General features: G+C 40.9%; 1 protein-coding gene across 1 annotated transcript; it reads right to left on the reverse strand.

Moving 5' to 3' along the window:
* Positions 1-146: 146 nt before the first annotated feature.
* On the reverse strand, positions 147-22,062 carry LOC126378973 (pyridoxal phosphate phosphatase PHOSPHO2-like). The gene is made up of 4 exons (XM_050027537.1): positions 21,764-22,062; positions 13,401-13,589; positions 2,449-2,670; positions 147-1,740 (listed from the first exon to the last, which is right to left on the reverse strand). The coding sequence occupies exons 1-4, from the start codon at positions 21,905-21,907 to the stop codon at positions 1,573-1,575; spliced, it is 723 nt and encodes a 240-aa protein (XP_049883494.1). The 5' UTR covers positions 21,908-22,062; the 3' UTR covers positions 147-1,572.
* Positions 22,063-22,361: the final 299 nt, after the last annotated feature.

Genomic DNA, 22,361 nt, shown 5'->3' on the forward strand with positions numbered 1-22,361 from the left:
CACTCGCGTCAGAGTACTGCGGGGCGGAAGGCAAGAGGGAAACCACTGCCCTATTTTCCCCTAAAAAGTAGCATGGAGAACCACCGAAAAGAGCGTGGCTCTTGAATTAGTGATGATGATGGTATGGCGAAGAAAAAAGAACATAATAACGAGGTAGATACTTATATAATTTCCATCACAAGTTACATAATAAGCTAGGTTGAATAAAAAATAATTTACAATTAAAATATAAAATACAATATTTTCACTAAAATTGGCTATTTAGGACGACGTTTCGTATACTTAATATCAAAACATACTTCCCATGACTCCACCAACCAGCAGTGGAGCAGCGTGGAGTATACTCCATACCCCCTCCGGCTGATTGAGGGGAGGCCTGTGCCCAGCAGTGGGACGTTTGAGTTTGCTGCGTCGCAATTTAGTTTTTTATTACTGGGTTCTATGCAGTTTAGAACACAACATGGGACTGAAAATAACTAAAAAAAGACAGTTAAATTTTCAAAAATATTCCGACAGGAATTTCCGCTTGATATCAATTCAGAATCATAATATAAATCATCCCCCTCAGTATTCGTTACGGTGTCACTAACACCCATACCTACTTGTATGGCTACCTGTGTGTACTTGAACGGGGTGTAAGTGACATCGTAACGAATACTGAGGGGAATGATTCATACCATGATTCTGAGTTGATATCAAGCGGCATTCCTGTCGGAAAATTCATGAAAATTTTATTGTCTTTTTTAGTTATTTTCAGTTCGATATTTGCGACGGAAAATTCCATTTGATATCAACACAGAATCATGGTCTGAATGATCCTTCAAAGTTTTCGTTAAGGTGTCAGTAACATCCTGTATGTGCATCGTTTTAGGTTTACGCGGTTATTGGCCCCGATTCCTGTAGACACCGCCTAATTTTATTTTAAGTTATACCTGTCATTTTCTTATCCGTCGAAAAGGAAAGGGACGGATGATTCACAGCTCTTAATTTTAGGAAGAATGAGTGAATGAATGAATAACCCGGGCGAATCAAAAGGTACGTCGCTGGTATGCAATCCGTTTGACGTGCTGTCTACTTAACTGTGTCGGGTTATTGACGGATGTAAAATTTTTAGACGGTTGGTTTAGATTTGTGCTTAAAATTGACGTGTGTTCCATAAATTGTATGCTCGTCGATTACCCGTCCCTTTCCTTTTCGGCGGATAAGAAAATGACAGATATAACTTAATATAAAATTAGATGGTATTTACAGGAATTAACACCAATAAAGGGTTGTTACCGCCCAGACGTTGAGAGAGAGTTGAGAGAGTTCAGTCATCCCGTGATCATGGCACTTGCAACAGTGTCGAAATATCGGGAGTCTCATATCCCTGATTTAAACGTGGTAAGAACCCATTATTATGTTTTTTAATTATCCTGTATGTGACAGTTTATGTAAGGTGTTTCTTTTATATGCAATAAATAGTTATTGTATTCTATTAGGTATATCGATCCAAATGAGCTATCAATAGTATCGATGCTGACAGACGTGGTTCGACCCTTACAAGTAAAGTGTAAAAACCATCAGCTAACACTACTTGGTCGGACAAATGATGTGCGACTGTTCCGGGAAGAGTTCCCGGATGATGGTGTGGCAGTCGTCCCAGGGGACCACCTTCGCGGCCACTTGCGGTGTGGGGGTAGACAGGGTCTTCTTAATCATGTCGTCTAGGGGGTAGCCTCGCCGGGGGAAAACTATCGCCTGAAAAGTTGAAAAGGAGCATTAGTAATCATCATCATTAATTTAAGAGCCACGCTCTTGTCGGTGCAGCATTTTCCATGCTACTTTTTTAGGGAAAAATAGGGCAGTGGTTTCCCTCTTGCCTTCCGCCCCGCAGTACTCTGTTTGACGCGAGTGTGTAGTATATTACAAAGCCGTACTAAGACTCCTGTCCTCTGCCTCTGAATAGTACTGGCAGTTACTGTTGCCCTCTGTCAGGTTCCAGGTTACAGTCCCTGTGACTTGCCCCTTCGGCCCTGCATTGCCGTACCGATGGCCCCCGTCTCCGCCTCTGTAACCGTTGAGATCTTCACCCGTTTCCCTGGGCAAGGGTTCTACGTTATACCCCGTAGGGATGGGTCCCTATCCGAACTCGGCCACCATCTCATTTTGTTGTTAAATTGTGTAAATAAATTGATATGAGTTGTGGTACTTCCGAAATAGACGTTTATTATTATTAACTAATAGAGACTTCAAAACCAAGTTATAAAGACTTCAAAACCAATTTATGGCGACTTCAAAAACCAATATATGGCGACTTCAAAACCAATTTATGGCGACTTCAAAACCAATTTATGGCGACTTCAAAAACCAATTTATGGCGACTTCAAAAACCAATTTATGGCGACTTCAAAAACCAATTTATGGCGACTTCAAAAACCAATTTATGGCGACTTCAAAACAACTTACATGCGGGGGCAGATTAGTAGCAGGACAGTAGTCGTTCCTTCCGTCGCCGCTGTACACTATGCTGGTGTAGGGCGGTCGCTGCGCGCACCACTGCGCCAGCGCTACTGACTTGCACAGGTTGGAGGGGCAGCGCGCGCATGCGCTCTGACGCATACACGGCTCGATGTATAGACGCCCGTTCTGCCAGAACGCGCGGTTCGTTATCACTGATGTCACTGCGTCCTGAAAAAGATAAGGTGAAGGTGACGCTTTATAAAGAAAGAAAGAAAGAAACGTTTATTATAAAGCAGATGAGCGCTGCAGATAGCGCGATGCTTGTTGCGAAGTTTTGGGCCGATACTATTTAGTTTGCCATCGACACGATAAGAAGAAAGATTATAAAGGGACACCACAGTAACAAATATAAAACAAATAACAAATATATAATATAAAACACGGAGTAACACACAACTTACAATCAAACAAAACACATAATAAAAACAACACACACGAGAAATACAAATAATTGAGTGTATGGACCGGTCAATGCTTCTATGCTGTTCTGGGAGCAAATATACATAGAACACGTTCAGCTGCTTGTCTTCCCGGGCATATCGTAAAAACCGACAGAGCGATTGTGTCCTCTAACATGATAGACTAATGTTATGGGCGATAGGCTGATCCCTTATCACCATAAGTTTTATCATATCCAGCTTACGACATCGTATCAACAGTGGCTGCAAGTTGTCTTTGATTACTTGTGGCTCTGCCCACCCCATTAGGAATTACGGGCGTGAGTTTATGTATGTATGTATGAACTGGTCAACGATGGTGGTGGTGTCCTTAATAAAAGGGCCTCACTCAGCATAAGCCGCGGCGCGAGCCACGACGCTGGTATTCTGTGGACCCTGCTCATAAAGCTTACTGCCAGTCCTTCTACACGAGAATCTTGTGGACTGACTACACGCTACTCCTACTTCTTCTTCTATCGTGTGGGTTGTGAGGTGAATTACCAACCTCATCAACCCTGGTCAGGGTTACTATTGAGCCGCCAAAGGCCCCTGACATGGCTCATGTAACGACTACTTGCTTACATCAGTAAGTAGTAACCGGGACCAACGGCTTAACGTGCCTTCCGAAGTACGGATCGTCTTACTTTCGGACAATCAGGTGATCAGCCTGTAATGTCCTAACCAAACTAGGGACCACAAAGTAATTTTTGTGATATGTCCCCACCGGGAATCGAACCCAGGACCTCCGGATCGTGAGCCCAACGCTCATATGATAATTTGTTTTCTTCATGATTTATTGTAGATTTGCCGCGGATGGCATTAACTAATTGGCCGGACAAACGGGGAGCGCTGGCTCTCACCCGGTACGAAATTTAAGACAACAGCATGTGGGTGCCCAGTTGGGCGCGAACCTCGGCTCAGGGCGTCGTCTGAGAGGAAGAATATTTGAAAGATATAATCGACTCTAGAGGGTCGATAGCGATAAGCGCTGAATGAGGAATAATATTTGAGTGATCGGTCGGTCGGTATCGGGGTTCTGAAGTGTTTGGTGTCGCGAGCTGATTGGCCGCCTCTATGGCTAGTGTAACAGCCTCCGTGGTCTAGTGGTTAGAGCGTTAGGCTCACGATCTGGAGGTCCGGGTTCGATTCCCGATGGGGACATTGTCGAAAGCACTTTGTGAGACTTTCCTTTGTTTGGTAAGGACTTTTCAGGCTCGAATCACCTGATTGTCCGAAAAAGTAAGATGATTCCGTGCTTGGAACGTTAAGCCGCAGTGGTGCAGCGTGGTGGAGTATGCTCCATACCCTCTCCGGTTGATTGAGGGGAGGCCTGTGCCCAGCAGTGGGACGTATATAGGCTGTTGATGTATGTATGGGGTCGTCGGGATTGTATATTCATCATCACCAGCCCATTAACGTCCCCACTGCTGGGGCACGGGCCTTCCCTATGGATGGATAGGGAGATCGGGCCTTAAACCACCACGCGGACCCATTGCGGATTGGTGGTTATTAACGACTGCTAATGCAGCCGGGACCAACGGCTACGGGTCGTATATTACGTCCTTCCAATTATCCACCTCACAACCCACAAGTTAGAGGAAGATTTATTATCTATGGTCAGTGACGTCAGTGGTAGTTCCCTGTGTAAACACAGTCATCATCACACCTGTCTTGGTACGTTTGTTATTGTCAACTTGTGGTCAAACGCAATAGGCTAATTTCCAACTAGTCAAATCAGTTACTTTTTCCTTTATGGACGTAGTATTTTTTACTAAACTTTGGTTACTTTTTACTAAACGTCAAAACAAGAAATGACTATGGAATTTGTATATAGGGTGTTAGTGACATGGTAACAAAAACTTTGAGGGATGATTCAGGCCATGATTCTGAGTTGATATCAAGTGGAATTTTCCGTCGCAAAAGTATGGAATGGAAAATAAATTAAAAAAAAATCATGAATTTTCCGACAGGAAATTCCACTTGATATCAACTCAGAATCATGGCCTGAATCATCCCCTTCAGTATTTGTTACGGTGTCACTAACACCCATACCTACTTGTATGGCTACTACCCTACCCTACTTGTTTGGTTAGCAATATCCCGTTTTTCACGAGGTCCGCTTACAGTCATAATGCAATATAATGTACCCACTTTAGGACTCTGTCGCACTAACATATTTGACATTTAGTGAGACTTACAGTTCAATTTGACAAAAAAGTTAATGTGACCGTACCAATAATGCTCGTGACCGTACATAACCTGAAGATTTGACAGGTCCGGTTTTTCACAGAAGCGACTGCCTGTCTGACCTTCCAACCCGCGAAGGGAAAACCAGCCCAACACAGGTTAGGTCACATACCTCCGAAAGTACATTCGGAAATGTGGGTTTCCTCACGATGTACCCGACTTGCACCAATGCGTTATAATTTATCTTAAGTGCAGTATCCACTAACACAGTTGTCTCGACCATTATAGAGCGATACGGCTCACCTACCACGTTGGTCTAACAGAACGCTCAGGGCGCCTCCCCTCCCGTCAAATTAATAAAACATAAAACTGAATTTTGAAATGTTGAATTTTTTGTCCTTTTCTGATCCATTTCTTTCAAAGAATTGCAACTTTAGGCAGATGCTGATTTTGCATTTGAGTAGTCAACTGGACAAAGATTACAGAAAATAAGGTCTCGCAGCTGGATCGGTATGGACTTGGCAGAAATTTAACTGTCTTTGATATACAAAAAAAAACAGAAAATGTTTTTTTATGACCAAAGTATAAAGTTTAGGAAAAAATGACATGACATAATATTTATTGTGTTTGATTAGCTCTATCTATTGGCATAATCAAATATGTGATAAACGAAAGTTGAATCGTGAGTCCCTGCAATAGCACTTTCGACCCAATGTGAGGCGTGGGTCCTTAGTTCACCTTGCGATGGATCCTCTGACTACTCCAATTGGGATGTTGTCGTGAGCTTATGTTTATGGCAATGAGTTTCGCTAATTTGCGTGGGATTTGTATGAATGTATGTATGTATAAAGTCACGGGATCTAGTCATACACAGCTAAAATAAACACGCTCTGACGTCATTCGAATCACACTAACATACATCATGACGTTATAGGGTGATAGTGACACAGTATCGAATGCTGAAGGGGATAATTAGGGACATTCCATGCCACCTTCCCCATAAAAAGTATACATGACGGTGTAAAAATTATCTTCAAAAAAAAAGTATTAAAAAAAAAAATAAGTATAATAATGTCTTTGGGTGCACTCCCATAGTGCATACAGGGATAATCGCCGGTTGGTGTCACACCACATTTAGATTAAGCTGTCTTAAGGGGCCTCTACGTGTTGGCTTCGGCCCCACGCACGCCTTCCAAAAGTCCGGGACTCCGTAGGTCCGAGATATGATAGATACGTATAAGGTGGCCAATCATATTTCCTCTCCGGTTCTCCATAGCATAATATATTATGCATCTTATATCTTTGTTTTTGGGTATAAATTGACCCTTTTTATTACACCCAGGCACAATTACATCCTCCACATATTATTATTGTGATCAAAATAAAGAGAAGCGATATAGGTAGGAACATAATTCTATACATCATCATCATCAGCCCATTAACGCCCACTGCTGGGGCACGGGCCTTCCCTATGGATGGATAGGGAGATCAGCGTTTCTTTAATACAGTCTGCGAGTGGTGAAATAATCAATCCACACACATTTTAACAGCGCTATTTACCTTTACCTAACGTGATAATTACTTATTTTTCTCATTACTCGGATACATTATATAAACTGCTATACGTCCCACTGCTGGGCACAGGCCTCCCCTCAATCAACCGGAGGGGGTATGGAGCATACTCCACCACGCTGCTCCAATGCGGGTCGGTGGAGGTGTTTTTACGGCTAATAGCCGGGACCAACGGCTTAACGTGCCCTCCGAAGCACGGAATCATCTTACTTTTTCGGACAATCAGGTGATTCAAGCCTGAAAAGTCCTTACCAAACAAAGGACAGTCTCACAAAGTGATTTCGACAATGACCCCATCGGGAATCGGGTATTGTACTAATTCTATTTCTCTTTTGTTTTGTATTTTGTTTTTTCCTGTTTGTGCAATAAAGTATTTGTTATGTTATGTTGTTATGAATCGAACCCGGACCTCCAGATCGTGAGCCTAACGCTCTAACCACTAGACCACGGAGGCTGTTATTCATGCTGATATTTGTGTATTTAGACGTATTTTAGTGTTTTTAATTTGACTACTTATGTTATATATTTTATTAACATTGTAACTAAAATAGTCATGAATTTTGCGACGTAAAATTTATGAGTTGAATCATCCCCCTCAGTATTCGTTACGGTGTCAGTAACACCCTGTATAAAGTGTTGTAAACACAATGTAATTAATTTACTAAGTGGTTACTCGCGTCAGATATACCTACACCCACACCAGTATCCCTAAAGGGGTAGGCAGAGAGAAAAGTACACAGATACAACTGGATTTAAAAAAAAGAAAGGAAAACATGAAACAGTCGGACTAGGGCCCTGTGCTGGGAGGTTTTCTGGCCACGTCTTTCCCTCAGCGTTACAGATTCCGATGTGGTAGTAGTTTTACAGCTAGTTACATAATATGTAATTTAATTTTTGACGTTCAAGAAGCGCTAACTTTGTAAGCCAATTATGAAAAATAAATATTTTTGATTTTTTTTTTAAAGAACTCGCATATTTTTGATACGATGCAGTACTTATCTGGTTATTCTTCGAGTTCACGATCTGGAGGTCCCCGGTTCGAATCCCGGTGGGGACATATCACAAAAATCAGTTCATGATCCGTAGTTTGGTTGGGACGTACAAATATTTTTCCTCTCAAATATTTTTCCTCTCAGACGACGCCCTGAGCCGAGGTTCGCGCACAACTGGGCACCCTCAGGCCTGTTGTCTTAAACGTTGTACCGGGTGAGAGCCTTCAGCGCTCCCCATTTGTCCGGCCAAGTAGTTATTGCCATCTGCGGCAAATCTACAACAAGTCACGTCAAAAAAAAAAAAAGGTTGGGACGTTAAAGGCTTCTTCTTATCGTGTGGGTTGTTAGGTGGATGACCAACCTCATCAACCCTGGTGTCAGGGTTATTTTTTAGCCGCCAAAGGCCCCCGACATGACTCAAGTGACACGAATAAGTATCGAGGGGGATGATTAGGATTCTAAGTCGATATCAAGTGGAATTTCCTGTCGGAAAATTCATGTAAATTTTGATGTTTTTTAAAATTATTTTCAGTTCCATACTTTTACGACGGAAAATACCACTTGATGTCAATTCAGAGTCATGGTCTGAATTATCCCTCAAAGTTTTCCTTAGAATTTCTATTCTATTTAACAATTGCAACAAATATCTTTGCGTAGCTAAAAAAAAGATTTGTAGGTACGAAGTCAAATAGTTTACAATAAAAATGAAAATTCCTTCGTTATGTGAAGTTAACTGTGAACATAATAAAAAAAAAATGTTTAAAACAATTATTAAATTATACTAAACGTTCAATATTATACGTTCCGGGTAGCCATGTTTTATAAACAAAAAAGATTTGTTTAAAACATTATTGTTTCAAATTCCATAATGATTTATCTTTTTATTTTACAACAAAATATCTGGTTACATACCGCTGCTTTGCAGTGAAACTCCTTGTGGATTTTTGTTAACAAAACCTCATTATAAAAAAAAAAACACGCATTGGTGCTAATTCCTGCAGACGCCATCTAATTTTATTTTAAGTTATACCTATCATTTTCTCGTCTGTTGAAAAAGAAAGGGACGGGTAACCGACAGGCATAAAATTTATGGAATACACGTAAATTTTAAGTAGAAATCTAAAACAACCGTCTAAAAATTTACATCGGCCAATAACCCGACTGAATTAAGTAGACAGCACGTCAAACGGATTGCATACAAGGGAGATGCCTATTTTATTCGCACGGGTTATTCATTAATTTTAAAATTAACTTGTTGACAATCATCCGTCCCTTTCCTTTTTGGCGGATATGAAAATGATGGATATAACTTAAAATAAAATTAGGCGGTGTCTGCAGGAATCGGGGCCATTATAAAAATGTTTGTTGATTGATATTTGGATCACATTCCGATCTCGCGAGATCTCTCATCTAATTTTTCGGGGTCAATCCCGAAGCATTATAATGACTAGATCCCGTTCGGGATTGACGGGATTGGGCGAATCTCCTTGGTTAATTTTGGCTCACTTCGCACCGCCCTAACGCCGCCACTGAGGTATATCCATTGCAAGATGAACTGAGTACTCCACACTTCACCAAGTTCTGTGTTACACCAACGTGATAGGTAGCGAGTTATTTATTTATCTTTCAGTTTTCACTAACACAGTTGCCTCGACCATTATAGACAGCGATACGACTCACCTATCACGTTAGTCTGACAGAAAGATCTTTGAACCGTGGGTACTGAGTTCATCTTGCGATGGATGTACCTCTGACTACCCCATTGGGATGTAATCTTGAGCTTACGTTATGTGTGTCAGGTATTACGTATTTTCAGCGATGTACGCTAAGTATAGTGAAGGCCCAGTTATAGCAAATATCATAATTATAATTAGATCTTTTTTGTCTTTTTGTTCACGGTATTTTCACGTGTTCGTTACAATGGGCAGATAACGTCATAATTTGCCTTTTGACGCACAATGACCAATACGCACAATGACCAACAGGTAATACGAATATTGACACACAAGCATAACGACCAACACGTATAATGACGCCTAAACAAAACGACCAATATGCATAATGACCAATACCAATTAAACTCGCATAATGACCAACTCGCAATTCGACACACTCGCATATTGACCTATTAGCATTTTGACTAACGCGCAACAAGTTTACATTTTTTAAGCTTGTCTGTAAAAAAAGTTTTCAATCAACAAGGTTTTGATACAATTTAGGTACTGGCCAATAGCCATAGGTATTGCTAGAAAAAAAAGTATTATGATGACATAAGTATCATTTCATTACATGACGCATAAAAGGAAATAAAATAGCATTTGTCATTAATATTTTCCCTATTAATTATTATTGTATTGAAGAGAATAACGACGTTTACTATACTAATTCAATATGAAATTCGTGAATAACCAAAAAGGATTCCCATCTCTATTGCATAATGGCTATCGCTACAACAAGAACACGAGAAAAAATTTCAATGATACGACTATCTGGAGATGTGTAAAACGCCAGATATGTTCTGCTACAGTAACATTAGACAATATGAATAATATAGTGAGATCGAGTGATCACTTGTGCCAGTCTGACCCTAAATTCAATAAAATATTTCAACTTCGTGCGGATTGTAAAAGGAAAGTGTGTGAAGACTTATCATCAACTGTGCAGACTATTGTCGAAAACACATTTGAGCCTATAAAAGAGGCTGAAGATGCACTTGAATATATACATTACATTCCTTCAGTAAAAGAAATACAAGATTCTTTATATAGAGCCGGAAAAAAATATCTTGATTGCAATAGCTTAAAGTTCATAAAATTCGAACATGTCACGGTCCCTGAGGTACTAGGAAAAAACCTATTGGTTTGTGAGGATGGTGATTCAAGGAAAATCCTAATATTTTGTTCCAATATTGCTAAAAATTTTATTCAAAATTCGAAATTTGATTATTTTGGCGACGGCACGTTTAAATGTGTTCCGTCTCCATTTTATCAGCTATACACAATTCACGTTGATTTGGGATCCACACATAAATCAACTAATGTAGTTCCAGTAATTTATGGTCTCTTACCTGATAAGAGTGAGGATACATACACACGTTTCTTTAAATTGTTAAATGAGAAGTTGAAAGTCCATTTTAAGTCGTTCAAGTGTGATTACGAGATAGCAGCTATAAATGCTGTCAGACGCGTCTTTTCAGACTGCCAAATATCTGGATGTTACTATCATTTTTCAAGAGCTATTTGGAAAAAAGCTAAACAAATTAAATTGACTAAAATAAGTGAAGGTCGAAAAATACTGAGGTTAATAAGCCAAATGCCACTTTTGCCTGCTAACCGTATCAAGGAAGCTTGGGAGTTGATTGTAACCGAATCGCCTGGATGCGAAGAAATGCATTTGTTTATACACTACTTTGAGCGACAGTGGCTTAAAACATTTTCACCTGATGTTTTTAGCTCTGCCACATTACTACACCGCACTACCAACTGTTTAGAAGGGTGGCACCACCGTTTGAACGTGAGAATGTCCATACATCCAAGCCTTTACCGTTTTATTTTTAAACTTAAAAAGGAAACAAAATTTTATGACCATGAAATTTCAAGATCGTTGTTTCGCGAGCCAAAAGTAAATCGAAGAAAATGTGATATCGATTTTGATATGAAACTGTCTATTTTGTTGCGTGAACTGCATGCAAAAAAAATTAACACCATGCAATATCTTAGGAAGATAGTGTTTTCGCGGCTGAAACGTATTGCATGATTATTATTTTAATGTAAGAATATTACCAGAGTCACTTTTAAGTTTACTTTTGTAGTTCAAAAATATCCATTAATAAACCGTTCATTATTATGTGTGATTTTATTTTCTTTGCCCCATTCATAGACTATTATTTATTATATTGTATTGTTTCTTATTATGTATTGGCTAACCTAACAGCGTATTTGTTGTTTCGTGTTTAATGACAATAAATGATTTGGTATTGGTCATTATGCGTATTGTTAGTTTTGCTAAAGCGTCATTATGCGTTTTGGACGTTTTGCGTGTATGTCTAAATTCGAATTTTCCGTTAGTCATTATACGTATACGTCTTTTCACGTACGCGTCATTTTGCGTTTTAGTAGAAATGCTAATAGGTCAATATGCGAATGTGTCATATTGCGAAAAAAACCATTGTATTATTGGTCATTGTGCGTCAAAAGGATAATTTGGCCGTAAATGGTAATAGAATAAGGAATAATACTACGTTGAGGAGCTCGGTGGCGCAGCGGTAAACGCGCTCGGTCTGCGATTGTTGAAGTTAAGCAACTTTCGCAAAGGCCGGTCATAGGATGGGTGACCACAAAAAAAAAGTTTTCATCTCGAGCTCCTCCGTGCTTCGGAAGGCACGTTAAGCCGTTGGTCCCGGCTGCATTAGCAGTCGTTAATAACCATCAATCCGCACTGGGCCCGCGTGATGGTTTAAGGCCCGATCTCCCTATCATTCCATAGGGAAAGCCCGTGCCCCAGCAGCGGGGACGTTAATGGGCTGATGATGATGATGACTACGTATAGAACGGCAACTCGCCGAAGATATTTGGATTAGATATTGTATAGATAATTACCTATTTTCTCATTGCTGGGGTACATAAACATACAAAAATGTAATAATGTAAAGAAGCATCATCAAGTAAGGAAGCGGCTTTCCCTATGGATGGATAGGGAGATCGGGTCTTATACCACCACGCGGGCCCAGTGCGGATTGATGGTTATTAACGACTGCTAATGCAGCCGGGACCAACGGCTTAACGTGCCTTCCGAAGCACGGAGGAGCTCGAGATGAAAACTTTTTTTTTGTGGTCACCCATCCTATGACCGGCCTTTGCGAAAGTTGCTTAACTTCAACAATCGCAGACCGAGCGCGTTTACCGCTGCGCCACCGAGCTCCTAAGTAAGTAAGTAAAGAAGCATAATAAAACTAATTGTTGATTGATATTTGGATCACATTATGTATAGAATGATATTGCTACCTATATTGCTTTTCTTTACTTTGATCAGAATAATAATGGGTGGAAGTTGTAATTGTACCTTGGTGTAATAAAAAGGGTCCACGTTTATACCTAAAAAAGATAAAAGGTGCATATGTCTGTTATCCATGAAATTAGAAATTTAAACGAAGAAAAAACTTAACAACGCCCTCTATCGTGTTTTTAGGGAACGCTGATTGGAAAGTCCCTGACTGTAATCTTCTTGTATACAGGGTGTTAGTGACGTCGTAACGAAAACTGAGGGGAATGATTCAGACCATGATTCTGAGTTAATATCAAGTGAAATTTTCCGTCGCAAAATTAACGATATTTTTTTTTTAATTATTTTCAAGTCTATACTTTTGCGATGGAAAATTCCACTTGATGTTTTAACTCAGAATAATCAGCTGAATCATCCCCCTTAGTATTCGTTACGATGTCACTTACACCCCATACAAGTACATACGGTAGCCATACAAGTATGTATGGGTGTTAGTGACACCGTACGAATACTGAGGGGGATGATTCAGACCATGATTCTGAGTCGATATCAAGGGGAACCTGTTGGAAAATTGATGAAAATTTTAGTGTTCATTTCCATACTTTTGTGACGGAAAATTCCACTTGATATCAACTCAGAATCATGGTCTGAATCATCCCTCAAAGTTTTCGTTACGACGTCACTAACACCCTGTATAGTTGAAGCTTACCTGTAGATTGTGGATCTTGATCCAGTGGTTGACGAAGACGGAGTTAGCGTCTGTGAGCACCAGCACGTCCCAGCCGGCGGTCGCCAGGCTGCTTATCAGCTGCTCGACCCCCGCTGTCGGTCTCATGGACGCGATCGCGGCCAGGATGTCTTCCTGGCTGAACCCTGACGTGAACGCATGCTCGAATACCTGAGGAAGGCAGGTGGATTGAGGATTTTGTACTTACCTACAAGCTGGGTGGAAGTTGTAATTGGACTTGGGTGTAATAAAAAAAAGTGTCATCATTTGTCATTTGTTTGTCATGATTCCGTGGTTCGGAGGGCACGTTAGGCTGTTGGTCCCAGCCGTAAAAACACCTCCACCAACCCGCAGTGGAGCAGCGTGGTGGAGTATGCTCCATACCCGTCCGGTTGATTGAGGGGAGGCCTGTGCCCAGCAGTGGGACGTATATAGGCTGTCTATGTTATGTTATGTCATCATTTATACCTCAAAACAAAGATGAAAGATGCCATGTCTGTTATCCATGAAACTAGAAGGTTAAACGAAGGAAAAACTGTACAGCGCGATCTATATTGATTTTGAGGAACGTACTTTTTTTTTTACTCTGGAGAGTCTTTCATTGGCGCCAACGTGGGGTGATCAGCCTCGTCACGAGAAGGTGAAGTGATGTCACATTTGGCCTTGCGACACAAATAGTGTAGCATACTCCACCACGCTGCTTCGATATAAGAACACGAGGCGGCTATAAATATATTCGTCACTTCCCATAATGTATTTTAGCGTGAGTTTTCACGACCTATCCACCGAGGTGCGGGCGGCGATGGGCAGGAAAATTCACTTCCAGACGTACAGTCATGAGTAATATCATATACGTACAGTCATGAGCAATATAATGTACGCACTTTAGGACTCTGTCGCACTAACATATTTGACATTTAGTGAGACTTACAGTTCAATTTGACAAAAAAGTTAATGTGACATGGTACCAAAGTGTATCCACCAGTGTGTCGTGTAATGCTCGTGACCGTACCCACTTTAGAACCCTGTCGCACTATCATATTTGACATTTAATGAGATTTACGGATTAATTTGTCAAAGAAGTCAATGTGACATGGTATCAAAGTGTACACATATTAGTATCCGTGACCGTACGGCCGGGTTCCATCCCTATTTGGTGGATATCCCTACGATTCGCACAAAGCGCTTGGAATCGTCCTTCATTATGCGCACTGCTAGGGAGTTTCTACATACACACATACATAAACTCACGCCTATTTCCCACCGGGTTAAACAGACTATAGAATTCCATTTGCTTCGATCCTGACACACTTCTCTTGTTTCCTCCACATTCATCAATCGCTTCATACACGCACGCCGGTTCAGAGTAGATCGTACTAAACCTTTTCTAAGGACATCTCCAATTTGGTCATCGTAACTCCTTCTCGGTCTTCCTCTGCCAGCCCTACCATCAACTTTCGCTTTATATACCGCTTTTGCAATTCGATTATCCTTCATCCGCTCAAGGTTTCCAAACCAACCTAACATTCCCTTCTCAATCCTAGTCACTATATCGTCTTTTACACCACATCTCTGTCTTTATCACACTGTTTCTCACTCTATCACTCAACTTCACACCGCAGATGCTACGCAAAGACCTCATTTCTACGGCATTGATCCTACTTTCATGGTTCTTCTGCCATACCCAACATTCACTACCGTACTTCAGCGTAGGGACAAACACTGCATTGTGAACAGCCATCCTCGCATCTTGCGAGATACATTGGCAACTAACAACTGCATGCATTGCCCCATTCACTGAATTACCCAATCTCACTCTCCTTTCTATATCTTCATCACATTTACCGTTCCTTGTAAACATAGTACCCAAATACACAAATTCATTCACTTCTATTTTATTCTATTCATTAAAACGTTTTTGTAAGTAAATCTTTTACTGAAAGTTCCAAATTGCAAAGTAAATCAAAAACATTGGTCGTGGGTAATTTCTTTTTTACGAAATGACAATGCAGGGCGGGATGACGTCAGCTGGGCTAACCTTGAAATGTTAGCTGTCGCTTTTGAACATAATAAGTACCTGAAATTTTCCTGTACCAAAAAGGTACCTGGAAGAAATTGCTGCATGAGCAATAAGGCCGCCTGTTGTGCTATTCTGTATATGTTATCCTTATCTCTGTATTTTGTGTCCATTGTGCTCTGTATTTTATCTATCTATCTATCTATCTATCTATACCTGGTCTTTTTATACCATAGTGAATTTCATAATTGGTGCAGGAAAACGCAGTTCTGAGCAGTTCTAAGAATGTTACGTCGAGATGAAATGACGTAAGCTGACTTTCAAATTACTGCAGAGTGTGTGTGGCTCTTGAATTAGCGATCGAACACAGTGCCTTACTTAACAACCTCAATTTAACACAGACACTACACATTGACATTGGCCCCGATTCTTGCAGACACCTCCTATTTTTACTTTAAGCTATACCTGTCATTTTCTTACCCGCCGAAAAGGAAAGGGACGGATGATTGACAGCTCTTAATTTTAGGAAGAATGAGTAAATGAATGAGGAGCTCGGTGGCGCAGCGGTAAAAGCGCTCGGTCTGCGATTGTTGAAGCTAAGCAACTTTCGCAAAGGCCGGTCATAGGATGGGTGACCACAAAAAAAAAATGTTTTCATCTCGAGCTCCTTCGTGCTTCGGAAGGCACGTTAAGCCGTTGGTCCCGGTTGCATTAGCAGTCGTTAATAACCGTCAATCCGCACTGGGCCCGCGTGATGGTTTAAGGCCCGATCTCCCTATCCATCCATAGGGAAGGCCCGTGCCCCAGCAGTGGGGACGTTTATGGGCTGATGATGATGAGTAAATGAATGAATAACCCGGGCGAATCAAAAAGGTATGTCGCTGGTATGCAAACCGTTTGACGTGTGCTGTCAACATAATTCTGGCGCGTTCTTGTGCATTGTAAAATTTTTAGACAGTTGTTTTAGATTTGTGCTTAAAATTGACGTGTGTTCCACAAATTTTATGCTTGTCGATTACCCATCCCTTTCCTTTTCGGCGGATAAGAAAATGACAGATATAACTTAAAATAAAATTAGATGGTATTTACAGGAATTAGCACCATTATCTATACGTGCAACTGTGTGCGTGACGTTTGAGGGCTACCAACTAAAATACATAATTCAACCAACATGACTTATATTAAAAAGTCATCATCATCATCATCAGCCCATTAACGTCCCCACTGCTGGGGCACGGGCCTTCCCTATGGATGGATAGGGAGATCGGGCCTTAAACCATCACGCGGGCCCAGTGCGGATCGACGGTTATTAACGACTGCTAATGCAGCCGGGACCAACTGCTTAACGTGCCTTCCGAAGCACGGAGGAACTCGAGATGAAAACTTTTTTTTATGGTCATTAAAAAGTAGTGTTTATCTAAATGTAATATGCTTCACTACAATACTACAACGGTTGTGAGGTGGATTACCAACCCCATCAACCCTGGTGTCAGGGTTACTATTGGGCCGCCAAAGGCCCCTGACATGGCTCATGTAACGACTACTTACTTACATCAGTAAGTAGCAACCGGGACCAACAGCTTAACGTGCCTCCCGAAGCACGGATCATCTTACATTCGGACAATCAGGTGATCAGCCTGTAATGTCCTAACCAAACTAGGGATTACAAAGTGATTTTTGTGATATGTCCCTACCGGGATTTCAACCCGGGACCTCGGGATCGTGAGCTATACGCGCCCGCTGCCCGCGCCTCTGCTAGCCATACAATGTGTCATTGCCAACCTCACACGGCCAGGGTGAACCATATTGAGCTCGGGCCAAAACTAACAAGAAGAATAAGTTACAAAGTGGAATGTTACGTACGGATTTTTGTTTTAATGGCACCCACTCGTGCTTTGGGAAGTTCACCAAGAAGAATTTCAAATGTAAAAATATCTTTATTCAATAAGTAACATAGTTACACTTTGATTCGTCAATTTTTACATAACGAACGTCTCATCCGCCTAAAACTACTGCAGCTTCTCACAACCTGTACAGCCGGGGAAAAGAAGCTGCAAGAAAAACCTCGGCACAGGGCCCTAGACGTTCTTTAAAAAAAAAACGAAAAACGAAAAAGATGAAATCTTCTAAACTCTCCAGTCTCTTCTTCTTAACTTCTTTCACCCTAAAGTTGCCTGGCAGAAATTGCTGTTTAGCAATAAGGCCGACTATTGTGTTTGTTTTATTCGTCTGTACATGTCCTGTTCATGTTTTAGAGCAATAAAGAATTATTGAATGATTGAAATATAAGTACAGTCATGAGTCATGAGCACTAACATTTAAACCAAAGCGAGTAAAAACAAAAAATGTTGAAGTAACTCGAACGCGAGCAACTGTCCCACTCGCACATGACAGTAACTCGTATGATGCGGTCACACGTGCGTAGTAGCTGCACCTCAATAACTGACTCGGTCAGCTCGCATGTTAGCTCGCACTGTGTAACCTAGGCTTAAGATCTGAAGTTTAACCTTCAAATAGCTAAGTACCTATAAGAGTTATCTTAAACGGTAGTAAGTAGATTAAAAATAAACTAATTTGCACAGAGATTAGATTAACCTAGCATTTGTAAACTTAACCGTATGGCTACTTGAAGCATCTTTTATAAGGAAAATAACATTCAATACGTGCGATTCCTGCAGACGCCGCCTAATTTTATTTTAAGTTATATCCGTCATTTTCATATCCGTCGAACAGGAAAGGGACGGATGATTCACAGCTCTTAATTTTAGGAAGAATGAGTAAATGAATGAATAACCCGGGCGAATCAAAAGGTACGTCGCTGGTATGCAATCCGTTTGACGTGCTGTCTACTTAACTGTATCGGGTTATTGATGGATGTAAAATTTTTAGACGGTTGGTTTAGATTTGTGCTTAAAATTGACGTGTGTTCCATAAATTTGATGCTTGTCGATTACCCGTCCCTTTCCTTTTCGGCGGATAAGAAAATGACAGATATAACTTAAAATAAAATTAGATGGTATTTACAGGATAAGCTCAGGACTATAGATGGAAAACGGCCGATTTTTTTTTTTTGGTGTCTGTCTAGAATACTGAGTACTAATATTTCTTAGACCGATAAGTATACAGTTACACGTACGGTCACGGGCATTAATATGTATACACTTTGGCACCATGTCACATTAACTTTTTTGACAAATTGAACTGTAAGTCTCACTAAATGTCAAATATGTTAGTGCTACAGAGTCCTAAAGTGGGTACATTATATTGCTCATGACTGTACACTTAGTATAGGAACAATAAAACATCTAATCAACATTCTAAACTTGATCCACACTTATTAGTAGGGTCCCAGTGGAAAAATTAACATAACGCATAACATCAGCTTACGCACATATTCCCTATTGGGGTAGTCAGAAGAACGTCAGGTGCTTTTGAATAATTAATTATTTAATAATTTGAATTTGGCGGTTTGGTCCGGGACAGCGTGCGTGATTTCGAATTCAAATTCAATTCAAAAATATATTTATTCAGTAGGTAACATAGTTACACTTTGAATCGTCAATGTTTATATAACGAACGTCTCATCTGCCTAAAACTACTGCAGCTTCTCACAACCTGTATAGCCGGGCCGAGTCTGAATCTGTTAGAACCTCCGAGCTGGATGAGAAAAGAGACGAGCTCAAGGCCAGACTACCCAGAGCTCACCATCATCATTATGTCAACAACATCTTGACATGCGCCTGCTGTCTACCTTCAAGAATAAATTGGGTTATACTAGTCACGTCAGGGCTCGTGAGAGCCGATATTGATCTGGAAATGCACTGTCGCCGAAGCCGAAATCGGCTAGGAATAATAATAATAACCCTGACACCCTGACCCTGATTTTGTAATTTTTTAATAATAAGTATATTTTCTATAATTTTCTTTCAATGTACCATTTCTTTATTTTTTATTTTCTTATGTATATTTGTACGCCTGCATGCAGGCCGAACACATCACAACATTGTTATTTAAATTATTTTACCACCTTTATTGTATCTATGTGTTCTCGCAAATAAATTGATTTGATTTGATTTGATTTGACACCAGGGTTGATGAGGTTGGTAATTCACCTCACAACCCACACGATTGAAGAAGAATGTGGAGGAAGCAAGAGAAAGTGTGTCAGGATCGAAGCAAATGGAATTCCACAGTCTCTGCTTACCCCGGTGGGAAATAGGCGTAAGTTTAGGTGGTGAAAGACCTCAAAGTGGCGCCAATCAAAATACAAAACCCAGTTGCTCGCCTGTAGACGGGGCTACTGACCAGAACTGACACTTCCAATGGGAATCGGCTTCAGACGCCGAACTTGATTTCTTAGCCGGTACCGAAGTGTCAAAAGTATTGAAATCATTCGTTCAATTGGTTTGCCGAACTTGTGAACGAATGTGACGTCACGAATCGGGGACCGCCATCTTGGCTGCTTACGCGGTACGACAGAATCAAATTCTAATTCTAAGCTTCGTCTTAGCCGGTAGGGCCCCTGGTTGGACCAGTCTTAGTTGATTTTGGCGCGCCCCCCCTCTTTGGGGCCCGGTGCTTTTATTTTTTTGACGTGAATTATTGCAAATTTGCCGCAGATGGCATTAACTACTTGGCCGGACAAATGGGGAGCGCTGAAGGCTCTCACCCGGTACAACGTTTAAGACTACAGCCTGAGGGTGCCCAGTTGGGCGCGAACCTCGGCTCAGGGCGTCGTCTGAGAGGAAAAATATTTGAAAGAATTAATCGACCCGGTAAGCGATAAGCGCTGAATGAGGGAAATCGTCGACCACGCCGGCGGGGTCGGGTATCGGGGTCCTGAAGTGGGGCCCGGTGCGGTCGCACCGCTCGCGTCGCCCTAGGGCTGCCACTGTTTACGCAGGTATGTATAGTTGACGACAGGTCGACATGGCAATCGGGGCATGAGGTGAGCCGCGGAGGCGGGGTCGCCCCGCACACCCGCACAGTCCCCGCGGCGTCTTAGTCTTAGTGTTTAGTTAGCTTAGTGTAGTTGTCTGTTGAGCCATTTTGTTACATACATAATAAAAATATATCGATATTGCAAACGTCACGTCACTAGAGAATTGCCATGTCGACCTGTCGTCAACAGTATATTGTATGTGTTTATGTATTAAAATTTTATGAAAAGAATATGCACGTTATTGGATGCGGGCAGCGCGGGACCGATCGTCGTGGAGATCCTTGGGGGAGGCCTATGCCCAGCAGTGGGCGTCGTACGGCTGATGATGATGCACGTTATTTCCCTATCAGTAATATACAGCATCATTTAAGGAAAAAGTTTTAAGAAGTAATTACTTTGTACTTATATGAAGATAATAACAGTTTTCCTCTATCCTTGAGGGAAAACACAGAGACAAGATTCACGCTAGTAATCTATCAGGGGCAGGTAGAGGTCAGTAGAAGTCAACTTTCTTGAGGAAGGGCACATAAAATAAACATTAACTAATAGAGAGACAGGTGGTACAAAAGGCAGCCTTATAGCTAAGGTAGCAATCAAATCCAGGCAACCTTCCTTCCATGTAATGGTTATTTAAAACATGCCCATGCCCCTAGGCAGTTTTTTTTTTTTTATTCTTATTTTTAACGAGGCTTTGAACACCCTGTGTGATCATGCCAGCCTCATAGGTGCTTTCGTGTACCTATCCCTTAGACAAGGGATTGCTCAACCAGATAGTATAAACTAAAAGCCTTATTTGATAGTGGCTCTGCCAACCAGCAATTGACTTCTCCGTTGCCAAGAGAAATCACACCTTGAGAGCGAAAAACCTTACCACCAAACCAAACCTAGGCAGTTGAAAGTATTTTCTACTGTAGAATGCTCTCTCACGATCTAGAGATGCTGGGTTTGATTCCCGGCGGGGACATATCACAAAAATTACTCTGTGGTCCCTAGTTTGGTTAGGACATTACAGGCTGATCACCTGATTGTCTGAAAGTAAGATGATACTTCGGGAGTGCTTCGGAAGGTATGTTAAGCCACTGGTCCCTGTTACTATTAACTGATGTAAGTTTTTTTGTTGTTTATTTAACGTTAATACTAAATTTTAAATTAAATTTTAATGTTAACTTTAGAGCATCCAAAATAAATAAGCAAATTTTTGGGTAAAGAAGATTCCCAGAGCAAAGAACACAAACATTTCTTCGAAATTGTAAGTGTCATATGATCTGAGCGATTTTGGAAGAGCTCCAATTTGATTATTGACGTTGGTATGGAAGTTTACAAAGTTTCGTAAAATGGAAGAATTGAAAAATTACGGCAAAATTTAAAGTAACTTTTTTAACTTACATCACTCATATACGGTGTCCAGTCGTGGCTCGATGAGTCAAATTCGGGAGGAGGCTTCTTTTCTCTCAGTTTATTTATTATTGTGGCGTCGGAATCATCGTCTACTATCGTTCGATCGAAATCAAACACAGCGAGGCGCGACATGTTTTTGAATTACGCGCGCGATGGACTGCTGTCGCAACTGCACTGAGGTGTAGGCGTGTGAGTCACAGCTTTATATGCCGCGCGCCCTGCGGCGAATTTTCCTATACAAACGGAGTTTCCCCATGTTTCAGCAATGAAAAAACAATGAAAATTCCTGTTTGAACATTGACAATGACATTGACACGTGAGTAACGCATTTTAAATTTTAGCGCTAATTGATAAGTTACAGATTTTTGTCTATGGAATTTGTATCGTTTGTATCTCTTTCTCAAAAATCGCAGTGATTGAGAAGCGGAACTTCAAAAACGCATTTGCGAGAAGTGCGTTTATTTTGCAAAGTTTTCGTATGTCGTTTTACTGTAGACAGAAACGTGCTATATTAGGAGATGTTCGCCTTTAATTTTAATTATTATACAGATTTTACGAAAAAAGCCTAACTAAATGTTGAAAAAAG

Source organism: Pectinophora gossypiella, chromosome 27, assembly GCF_024362695.1.
Source record: "Pectinophora gossypiella chromosome 27, ilPecGoss1.1, whole genome shotgun sequence".
NCBI classification, from domain to species: Eukaryota; Metazoa; Arthropoda; class Insecta; order Lepidoptera; family Gelechiidae; genus Pectinophora; species Pectinophora gossypiella.